This window comes from Capra hircus, chromosome 8 (genome assembly GCF_001704415.2).
Source record: "Capra hircus breed San Clemente chromosome 8, ASM170441v1, whole genome shotgun sequence".
Lineage (NCBI taxonomy): Eukaryota > Metazoa > Chordata > Mammalia > Artiodactyla > Bovidae > Capra > Capra hircus.
Window position 1 is genome coordinate 39,286,685 of NC_030815.1, and position 12,667 is coordinate 39,299,351.

At 35.7% G+C, this 12,667-nt stretch overlaps 1 protein-coding gene across 1 annotated transcript in view; it reads right to left on the bottom strand.

Annotated features, from left to right (window-relative positions):
• The window catches only part of JAK2 (Janus kinase 2), a 115,225-nt gene that overhangs the window by 41,498 nt on the left and 61,060 nt on the right, over window positions 1–12,667 (bottom strand). Inside the window, exon 6 of the mRNA XM_018052022.1 lies at window positions 4,707–4,852. Within this exon, the coding sequence (XP_017907511.1) occupies window positions 4,707–4,852 (146 nt within the window). The remainder of the gene's footprint in view (window positions 1–4,706; window positions 4,853–12,667) is intronic.

Sequence of the window (12,667 nt, forward strand, 5' to 3'; positions counted from 1 at the left end):
GGAGATGGTGAAGGACAGGGAAGCCTGGCGTGTTACAGTCCATGGAGTTGCAAAGAGCTGGACACGACTGAGCAACTGAACAAAATATATAAAATTTAACAAAAGTCTGGATAGAATATAGGAGAGCCTCAGTAAGTTTAGAAAAAAACTGAAAGGTTTAAAAATACAATCAGAATACAAATACTTCCTACTTTACCTTCTTCTGTCAACAACTTTAGCTAAACCAAGAGCCCTACCCAATCTGGATTACAATTTATATAAACACCAGTGCTACTTGATTTGACAAGGCTTTGAAAGCTTGTCTGGAAACCAAAAGAGGAGTTTAAGATAACAAAATACAAAGTTTTTCCACTTTGATTCCTAGAATAAAGGACAGACATACATCCTTTGCTATACTATAAGAATGTATAGTTTCTTGAATATGATGAATCTGCTTTGGTATCATCTGTGATGGGAACTAGCTAGATTTTGTTAGAAACACTAAAAATTTTTCAAAAGTCACAAAGTTATTAATTCCTGAAGCATGGAAACATTATTCTTGATGCTTTTGTTATACTGAAACTTTAAGTGTTAGTCACTCAGTCACGTCCAGCTCTTTGCGACCCCATGGACTGTAGCCCACCAGGCTCCTCTGTTCATGGAATTCTCCAGGCAAGAATATTGGAGTGGGAAGCCATTCCCTTCTCCAGGGGATCTTTCTCATGATCTGGATTGAACCCAGGTCTCCTGCATTGCAGGCATATTCTTTGCCATCTGAGTCACCAGAGTAGCCCTGAACCTTTAAGGTAGCCTAAAATTCAGGCTCTAAAAGCTTCTGAAGTTAAGTCTTATCTTACATACCATTTTTGTACCATAACATGAAATCTGCATCTTATTATTACAATTGGAATAGACCACTGTGAACTCTAGTATCTGCTTAGCTGTGCAGGAGTCTAGTGATATGAGGTATATATCTCCATTGCTATGTTAAGTGGCCTTGGCCCTGGTCTAGTGTTTGCAAATTCAACAGGGTCTCCTTTACACACTTTTCATTCTCTACTCTCTTCCTTTTGCAGACCTAGGATTTCAAGGAGCAGATGAAGAATGAAACAGAAAAATCTCTCCATTTCCTTTACTTTCTGTATTCCAACACCAAAACCACAATGCGCAATCAGGATCTGGCACAGCGAAGGCTAAGTGTCTAACACACACACACGCACAAGGAGGTGCACGAGCACACAGACACAGGCACACACGTGGACATGAAGGCTCGTTCTCACAGACACAGATGCATCTGATACACAGGCACAGACACACAGAGACGTACCGTACAGGTATTTTTTTAAGTCTGGGAAAGATAGCACAGGTATTATTTTATGTATTATACTAGTCAGAGAAGCATACTCTACTGGATATTTCTAGGAACAAAGCAGCTTATTTCATTCGGGAAAGAACAAATTATTCACCGGTTCTTCCATCAATCCTGAAAACTTTAACAAAAAGTAGAGTTGCTTGATTATTTTTCAGAAATAAGCAATGAGAGAAAATTTGGAAAACATCAGGGAATTAAATTACATTAAGAAGGCAAGCTAATCAGGCATGATTTGCTTCAGTACAGTGATAAATTATTTATCTAATATTAAAAGGTCATAGTACCAAAGACAAACAAAAAAATAGATAAATTAGGTTACTTCAAAATTTAAATTCTTGTGCTGCAAATAATACTTTCAAGAAAGTGAAAAAAAATCCACAGAATAGGAAAAATATTTGCAAATCATATATATGAGAACCTACATCAGGAGACTTGTATTCATAATATATAAAGAACTCAAATATATTTATAACTCAATAATTAATACTGAATTATACAATTAAAACAAGTAAACTTTATGTTATATGAATTATATCTCAATAAAGCTGTTTTAAAATAGCATGGAATCTTATAATGAGTGTTTAGTATCTATACAGTTTTAAAAGTAAATGAAAAATGAAGCAGAATTTTGCAGATGCATTTATATTCTGGTAAAGATAATCAAAGAAATACAATTACTACACATTCACTGGTTTTAGGACACTAGATTAAATAGGCAGGAAAAAGAATAAATAGATGATGCAATTCCTGACCTCAAAGAAACCATAATCTATAATGTGCCAAGACTTTTACAATATCATGTCTCCATAATGTTCCACCATAGCTTAAGTCTAGAGTTGGCTTCATATTTAAAAATTCATTTTCAATGGCTCAAAGCTTCTCTGTTCTTCAACTATGTCCCTTTCAATTCCTTCAGTTTCTACTGACAACATCTAAGACACTCACTGTGTTCTACTATGGTCTTGCTACACCAGATATTCAACAAATAGTTGTTAAATGAATAAATGAATGAACAAAGGAATGAGTAAGTTATTATCCTAAGAGGTGTTTGTCTGGATTTTAATAAAGATCAAGGCCTTACTGGAAAACAGAAACATTTTTGTTTTTTCTTTATAGATGTTGGAATCTTTAAGACAACTTCAGTGAGTTCCTGAAATCATTCCCTATGGCCGGCCTATACCCTTAGATGTAGTAGACATTAAGGACTAATAGGACTAAGGACTAATAGACATTTGAAAACAAAACAAGAATACCTAAAATCAAAGAGGGAACCATAGAAACTGATAACCTGCAAACTGGGTATTTAACAGGAGGGCAGTCATAAAAAGAGGGACAAAAGCCAGTTACTGAGAGAAGGATTTCTAGGAATAAAGAGAATTTTAACCAGATTCATGACATATTCAAACTTATAATCAGGTAGGTATATATAATATGTAAAACAAATGTTTAGTCTTCAAACTTCAAAAAAAAAAATTAAAGCATCCTTACAGTAGTCATATATAGCTTCAAAAGGAGTAGAAGTCTTATAGCCATTAAAGCTGGGCAATAGGAGTAGCATTTCAAAAAATCATATTAGACATGACTGTCAGAATTCAAGATGAGGAAGAATAATTCTGAGTCTGTGGATCACATGTCTAAGAATCTGCTGGATGTGTTATAACATGAATAAGGCCTAAGGAGCTAATGTAAAACCTGACAATAACTGATAACACTGTATTATATAACAGAAACTTGCTAAAGGAGTAGAATGTAAGTTCTCACAATAAATGAATAAAGAAATATTTATGTGAGGTGATAGATACATTAATAAAGAGGGAACAGTTTTACAATATATAGGTAGATATACACTTTAAATACCTTATAATGTTATATGTCAAGCGTAGAAAAATAAACTCAAAATGGATTTTGAATTAAAAGTCTAAATGAATTAAAAGTCTAAATGTAAGACTGCATACTATAAAATTCCTCAAGGAAAACACAGGCAAAAAATACCCTGACATAAACCATAACAGTATATATTTTTTGGTATTCATCTCTTAAAGCAAAGAAAACAAAAGAAAAAATAAATAAATGGGACCTAATTAAACTTAAAAGTTTTTGCATAGCAAAGGAAACCATCAACAAGATGAAAAGACAACCTACTGAATGGGATAAAATATTTGCAAATGAAATGAATGATAAAGGATTCAGTTCAGTTCACTCAGTCATGTCCGACTCTTTGCAACCCCATGGACTGCAGCGCGCAAAGCTTCCCTGTCCATCACCAACTCTTGGAGCTTGCTCAAACTCACGTCCATCGAGTTGGTGATGCCATCCAACCATTTCATCCTCTGTTGTCCCATTCTCCTCTTGCCTTCAATCTTTCCCAGCATCATGGTCTTTTCCAATGAGTCAGTTCTCAACTCATATATACTCAACATCAGAAAACCTAACAACCCAATTAAGAAATGGGCATAAGAACTGAATAGACATTTTCCCAGAGAAAAAATGCAGATGGCCATCAGGCACATGAAAAGATGCTCAATATTGCTAATCATCAGGGAAATGCAAATTAAAACTACAAAGACATGTCACTTTGCACCCACCAGAATGGCTATTAGTAAAAAAAAAATCATATAAATATCAAATGTTTGTGAGAGAGGAATGTAGACTGGTACAACATCGTGAAAAATAGTATGGAGGCTTCTCAAAAAATCAAAATTAAAATTAATATATGACACAGCAATTCTACTCTTGGGTATAAATGCAAAAGAAACAAAAATACTAATTTGAAAAGATACTTGCACCCAATGTTCAAGCAGCAGTGTTTACAATTGCCAAGGTATAGAAGCAACCCTGTGTCCATTAACAAATGAATGGATTAACAAGATGTGGTATATACACACATACACACACAATGGAATACAACTCAGCCATAAAAAAGAAGGAAAATTTGCATTTGCAGCAAAATGGATGGACTGGCAGTGAATTATGTTAAATGAAGTATGCCAGACAGAGAAAGACAAATAGTGTACAGTATCACTTATACATAGAATCTAAAAAATACAACAAACTAGTAAACATAACAAAAAAGTAGACTCACAAATATAGAAAATGAACTAGTGGTTTCTGGTGGGGTGAGGGAAAGGAGGAGGAATTCTATAGAGGTAGAAGGGAAAAAGGATTGTTATGATAACATACAAAATCATTTGTTTGAAACTTCTGAAATCCTAAAGCACCTATGGAATTGAAATTTTTTTTCATTTAATTTTTAAAAAACACCAAAAAATAAATACAGGCAAACTGGAAAAAAGCAAGTAAGTTATACAAAAACTATAACTAGTCATACCCATATGGATTTGCATAAGAAAATTACCTGATAGAGCTATAGATGTCCAGTGGCGTTTGATTCTTTTCTTTGGCTATTCTCATCATATCTAACACTGCCATCCCAAGACATTCTTCCTGTGTTTCATGAGTCACGGGCACTTTTATCCATCCATGTAAAAAATCATGCCGCCACTAAAGTAAAAACAAAATATAGAAGAAAATACTTCTTAAGTTTCACTATCACATTTTAATCTATTATTGTATTTTAATCTATAGCATAACTTTTAGAACATATACATTTAACAAGGTCAACTCCTCCCTTGATTTTGAAACACTGCCATAAAGTTTTAGTCTAAGTTCTTTTGCAAAGATTTAAATTAGGTTCCCAATTATCAGCCTATTTCACTGATTCTACCTTCAAATTGTATCTTCAACATCAAAATTACCTAAATTAGAATAGGTATTAATCAATTAAATATGCACTGAGTTCCAAATTTTCTCAAAGTATTGTACTAAGGACTGTTTTGGCTACAAAGAAATATAAGATGTAGCCACAGCCTCCAAGGAGACTAAAATGTAGCCAGGAAGTGAAACAAGTGGAAAAAAAAAAAAATTACAATGCCAGACACTGTAGAGTGAGTACCACACAACAGATGATTTAGGAACTTAAAAGAAGTTGAGATTATATCTAGCAGCAGTAACTAGGAAAAGTTTCGCAAAAAACATGAAAATTTAATGTATTCTTTGAATATGAAGAAATTTGTAAAATATAATTATTCATTTATTTATTTGGCTGCACTGGGTCTCTGTTGTGTCACACAGGATCTGCGGCTCAGCTGCTGAAGGGCATGAGGGATCTTAGTTTCCTGACCAGGGACTGAACCCATGACTCCTGCACCACACAAGGTGGACTCTTAACCACTGGATCACTAGAGAAGTCCCGGAAGAAATTTTCGATTAACACAAAACAGGATGCAGAAATAAAAGAAATGACACAAAAAGCAAGCACAAGGCATGTTCAGAGATGCAAAGTAGTTTGGTTGGAGCAGATAATTCATGTAAAGTGAACGAGTGAATTAGGCTTGGAAAAGCAAGTTGGGGTCAAACTACAGGTACTCTTCAACAACTGGATTCCAGAAGCAATAGAGAACCATTTTCTTAAATGTATCCATTTCATAAAGTATCTTTTCTTAAAGCATCATTCCTGTTTCACTGGTAGAAGCAGCAATAATACAAGGACTTTAAGAAAATAGTGTATTCAAGGAGACTCTTGAAGAGGCTGCAGTAATGGTTCAAATATGAGAGTAAGGCTTTGCTGTATAGAAGAAAAACACTAAAAGAGTCTGAAAAACCCATTAACTTTATAATTATATGTAAAAGAATTAAGAAAATGGAAAAACAGAAATTCTAAGATTTTGATCTAGACAATTTAGGGACACAGATAAAATTAGACTAAATATGCAATGGGAGCAAGGTTAAAAGTGCCAGTATTCTAAAAATAACAATTTTCTTTATAAGAGAGGTAAAAGCCATAATAATGGCTGAAATACCAACCAAGGCTTAAACTAAGAGAAAAGATCATCCGTATTTTATACACATATCTCCCTTCTTCCATATGATAACGTCTCATGAAATTAAGTTTTACGTGAATTTAAAAAATAATTTTATTTTTAAAAATTAATATGCACTTAAAAGTAGGAGAAAGTAGGGAAAACCGCTAGACCATTCAGGTATGACCTAAATCAAATCCCTTATGATTATGCAGTGGAAGTGAGAAATAGATTTAAGGGCCTAGATCTGATAGAGAGTGCCTGATGAACTATGGACGGAGATTCGTCCCACTGTACAGGAGACAGGGATCAAGACCATGCCCATGGAAAGAAATGCAAAAAAGCAAAATGGCTGTCTGAGGAGGCCTTACAGATAGCTGTGAAAAGAAGAGAAGCGAAGAGCAAAGGAGAAAAGGAAAGATATAGGCATCTGAATGCAGAGTTCCAAAGAACAGCAAGGAGAGATAAGAAAGCCTTCCTCAGTGATGAATGCAAAGAAATAGAGGAAAACAACAGAATGGGAAAGACTAGAGAGCTCTTCAAGGAAATTAGAGATACCAAGGGAACATTTCATGCAAAGATAGGCTCGATAAAGGAGAGAAATGGTATGGACCTAACAGAAGCAGAAGATATTAAGAAGAGGTGGCAGGAATACACAGAAGAACTGTACAAAAAAGATCTTCATGACCCGGATAACCACGATGGTGTGATCACTCACCTAGAGCCAGACATCCTGGAATATGAAGTCAAGTGGGCCTTAGAAAGCATCACTACAAACAAAGCTAGTGGAGGTGATGGAATTCCAGTTGAGCTGCTTCAAATCCTGGAAGATGATGCTGTGAAAGTGCTGCACTCAATATGCCAGCAAATTTGGAAAACTCAGTGGTGGCCACAGGACTGGAAAGTCCATTTTCATTCCAATCCCAAAGAAAGGCAATGCCAAAGAATGCTCAAACTACGACACAGTTGCACTCATCTCACATGCTAGTAAAGTAATGCTCAAAATTCTCCAAGCCAGCCTTCAGCAATACATGAACTGTGAACTTCCTGATGTCCAAGCTGGATTTAGAAAAGTCAGAGGAACTAGAGATCAAATTGCCAACATCTGCTGGATCATGGAAAAAGCAAGAGAGTTCCAGAAAAACATCTATTTCTACTTTATTGACTATGCCAAAGCCTTTGACTGTGTGGATCACAATAAACTGTGGAAAATTCTAAAAGAGATGGGAATACCAGACCACCTGACCTGCCTCTTGAGAAATCTGTCTGCAGGTCAGGAAGCAACAGTTAGAACTGGACATGGAACAACAGACTAGTTCCAAATAGGAAAAGCAGTACGTCAAGGCTGTATATTGTCACCTTATTTAACTTATATGCAGAGTACATCATGAGAAACTCTGGGCTGGAAGAAGCACAAGCTGGAATCAAGATTTCCAGGAGAAATATCAATAACTTCAGATAATGCAGATGACACCACCCTTATGGCAGAAAGTGAAGAGGAACTAAAAAGCCTCTTGATGAAAGTGAAAGAGGAGAGTGAAAAAGTTGGTTTAAAGCTCAACATTCAGAAAATGAAGATCATGGCATCTGGTCCCATCACTTAATGGGAAATAGATGGGGAAACAGTGGAAACAGTGTCAGACTTTATTTTGGGGGGCTCCAAAATCACTGCAGATGGTGACTGCAGCCATGAAATTAAAGACACTTACTCCTTGGAAGGAAAGTTATGATCAACCTAGATAGCATATTGAAAAGCAGAGACATTACTTTGCCAACAAAGGTCCGTCTAGTCAAGGCTATGGTTTTTCCAGTGGTCATGTATGGATGCAAGAGTTGGACTGTAAAGCAAGCTGAGCGCCGAAGAATTGATGCTTTTGAACTGCGGTGTTGGAGAAGACTCTTGAGAGTCCCTTGGACTGCAAGGACATCCAACCAGTCCACCCTAAAGGAGATCAGTCCTGGGTGTTCTTTGGAAGGAGTGATGCCAAAGCTGAAACTCTAGTACTTTGGCCACCTCATGCGAAAAGTTGACTCATTAGAAAAGACTCTGATGCTGGGAGGGATTGGTGGCAGGAGGAAAAGGGGATAACAGAGGATGAGATGGCTGGATGGCACCACCGACTCTATGGACGTGAGTTTGAGTGAACTCCGGGAGTTGGTTATGGACAGGGAGGCCTGGCGTGCTGCAATCATGGGACCATAAAGAGTCGGACACGAGTGAGCGACTGACCTGAACTGAAAAGTACATCTGGTAGCTAACTTTCAAATTAGAAAATATTTTTGTATAAGAAAAGAAATATACTACCTAAAAGGCACAAACCATGAAATAACCGGTAAGTACACACATACACACACCCACCCAAAACAAAGGCCTCAATATTGATAAGGCAAAACGGACTCACAGAAGGATATTTCTTTTTGCTCAATTTCAAATACTAATTTCGTCCCACTTCTGCAAATAGGCAAGTAAATCATTCTTGATTTTAAAAAGCCACAGATAACCAAAGGCTAGGTAGATTATTTTTAATAGTTTGCTTCCGTTTCATATATTATATGGGACCAGAGTGTAATAAATTCTGTTTATGAGATTATCCTGTGGAACTCATGCCCAAAAGGCAATAAACATATGAAAAAATTAGTGCAGTGCTAACAACAGTGCTAACAACAGAATCAGCCAAATAACCATTAGAAAAAAGTACAAATGAAAGAGTCCCAAATGCCAAAGCATATAATGCCAAAATTTTAAACTAGCCTTCTTAACCATCAATAAAACTGATTCACTTAATTGACTCATTTAATTAAAACTGTAGAAAAGTAGTTTCTCATGTAGGCAGCTGACATTTGAACCAAGAAATTTTATCTACATTCAGCCAGGAAAAAAGAAAGAAAGAAAACAGTTATAGTAAAAAAATTAGCTATATTTAGTCTAAAACATGCATAAAGTCTAATCTGATATCAATACAGTCCAAGAATAAGTAACTATTACCTTATTTATTTTCTGGGCATGGATTTAGAGAAGTAGAGATACCAAGTAACAGAAAATTGCATGTGGTAGTGTCCAGACAAAATAGGACTCTATTATGAAATTATTTTGCCATCCTAGATAAGAAAAATCCCTTCTAGAAAGATAAAATTGGAAATCACCTATCCTTTTTCTAGATCAAAAGTATGAGATGTCATAATACTAATATTACGGTAATGTAGCTCAATGAATAGTTTAGGAAAACCTGGCCTATCAATGGGACTTAACTAGCATGCCACCAAATAAACCATATATGCATAACAGATGAAATAATACAATCATAAAAGCAGCAGAAAGTCATAATTTCATAGTACCCTATTCTCAGAAGCTTGTTTCTCTTTCTTTAATGACTACTGAAACAAAGGGAGCTATGTAAAAGTTGGTTACCAGTCAAATGGTTTTGACAAGAGTGCCAAGACCATTCAACAGAAAAAGAATAGTCTTTTTAACAATTAGTGCTGAAAAAACTGGATATCCACATGCAAAACAATAAAGATGGACCCTTACATTACAGCATATAATAATTACCTCAAAATATAAGACTGTCCTTACATGCAGGTGACATGACACTACATATAGAAAACTCTGAAGACTCCATACAAAAACTACTAGAACTGATAAAAGAATTCAGCAAGGTAGTAGGATATAAGATTAACATACAGAATTTGGTTGCATTTTTACACTAACAGTGATATATCAAAGAGCATGTTAAAACAAACATGCTTTTAAACAAAATTTTATTTTATTCAAAAAAATAAAATACTTAGGAATAAATCTGATCAAGGAGGTAAAAGCATTATATGCTGAAAACTATAAAACGTTAATAAAGAAAATTAAAGATTATTCAAAGACACAGAAAGATATCCTATGTACTTAGAATGGAAGAATAAATGTTGTTAAAATGGTCATACTACCCAAAGAAATCTACAGATTTATTTAGCACAATCCCTTCAAATTACCCATGACATTTTTCACAAACTAAAAGGAATCATCCTAATTCTTCTGGCCATGCCATGCAACTTTCAGGATCTTAGTTTCCCAATTGGGGATTAATCCCAGGACCTGGCAGTGAAAGCACCAAGTTCTAACCACTGGACTGCCAAGGAATTCCCAGATAATATTCAAATTTATATGAAACCATAAAAGACCCAGAATTACCAAAATAATCCTAAGGAAAAATAACAAAGCAAGTGATCCTAAGGAAAAAGAACAAAGCAAGAGTCAAGCCTTCCCAGACTTCAGACATTACTACAAAGCTACACTAATAAAAATGGCATGGGACTGGTGCAAAAACAGACATACGAATCAACAGAACAGAATGGAGAGCCCAAAAATAAGCCTACACACCTATGGGCAACTGATCTTCAACAAAGGAGACAAGAATAATTGGGAAAAAGTCTCCTCAGCCAAGTAGTATTGGGAGAGTTAACAGCCACATATAAATCAATATTAGAACACATGCTCATACCATACACAAATATAAACTCAAAATGGTTTAAAAACTTCAATGTAAGACATGACACCATAAAACTCCCAGAAGAAAACATAAGCAAAACATTCTGACATAAATCCTACCTATGGTCAGTCTGTCAAGGCAATAGAAGTAAAAAAGTAAAAATAAATAAATGGGACCTAATCAAACTTACAAGCTTTTACATAGTAAAGCAAAATGTAAACAAAACAAAAAGACAACCTATATAATGGGAGAAAATACCTGCAAATGATGTAACTAACAGGCTTAATTTCCAAAATATACACATAGCTCGTACAATTCAATAACAAAACAACAAATAAACCAATTGAAAAATGAGCAGAAGAGCTAAACATTTCCCAAAGAAGACATACAGATGGGCAACAGGCACACGAACAGACACTCCACATCACTCATTGTTGGGCTTCCCTAGTGGCTCAGATGCTAAAGAATCCACCTGCAATGCAGGAGACTCAGGTTTGATCCCTTGGTCGGGAAGACTTCCTGGAGAAGGGAATGGCTACCCACTCCAGTATTCTCGCCTGGAAAACTCCATGGACAAAGGAACAATGCAAAACAAAAATACACTGAGATCTCACTTCACATTGGTGAGAATGGCTATCATTAAAACGTAATAACAAATAACAAATGCTAGAGAGTATGGAGAAAAGGGGACCCTCCTACACTGTTGAAGGGAATGTAAGTTGGTACTGCTACTATGGAAAACAGTATGGAGGTTCCTCAAAAAGAAACTAAAAACAGAGTTACTATATGATTCAGCAATCTCACCCCTGGGCATATATCTGAAAAAAACTGTAATTCAGAAAGATAAAGGTACCCCAATGTTCACAGCAACCTATTTACAAGAGACAACCTAAATCTCCCCTGACAGATGAATGGATAAAGAAGGTATGGTACGTATATACAATGGAATACTACTCAGCCATAAAAAGGAATGAAACAACGCCATTTGCAGCAACATGGATAGATCTAGAGATTATCACAGAAGTGAAGTAAGTCAGAAAGAGAAAGACAAATACCATGTGATATCCCTTATAAGTGGAATCTAAAATATGAACTTATCTATGGAACAGAAACAGACTTGGGCATGTAGAACAGACATGTGATTGCCACGGGGTGGGGGAACGGACTGGGAATTTCAGGTTAGCAGATGTAAACTAGAGAATGGATAAATAACAAGGTTCTACTGTATAGCACAGGGAACTATATTCAATATCCTATGATAATCTATAATTGAAAAGAATATGAAAAGTGTGCATGTGTGCATGCTAGGTCTTTTCAGTTGTGTCTGACGCTTTATGACCCTATGGAGTAGCTCACCAGGTTCCCCCATCCATGGGATTCTCCAGGCAAGAATACTGGAGTGGGTTGCTGTGCCCTTCTCCAGGGGATCTTCGCAACCCAGGAGTTAAACCTGCATCTCTTGTGTCTCCTACATGGTAAAGCAGGTGGGTTCTTTACCACTAGTACCATCTGGGGAGCTATGAAAGAGTGTATATATGGATATATGAATCACTTTGCTGTACAGCAGAAATTAGCACACTGTAAATTAACTACAATTAAAAAAAAAAAAAAAACCTGAAAATAGATCAAAGATTTAAATATAAGAGCTAAAACCATAAAATATTTATAAAAAATAAAGAGGGAAAGCTTCATAATGATAGATTTGGCAATGATTTCTTGCATTTGACACTAAAAGTATAGATAACAGAAGGAAAAAATAGATAAATTGCACTACATCAAAATTTAAAATGTTCGTGCATCACAGGACATAGTCAATAGTGAAAAGGCACTTCACAGAATGGGAGAAAATCACTGCAAATCATATATCTAATAAGGGGTTAGTAGCCAGAACCAGACAACAACAACAACAAAAAACCCTAAATAACCTGATTAAAGAAATGGGCAAAGGACTTGAACAGAAATTCCCCCAAAGAAAATAT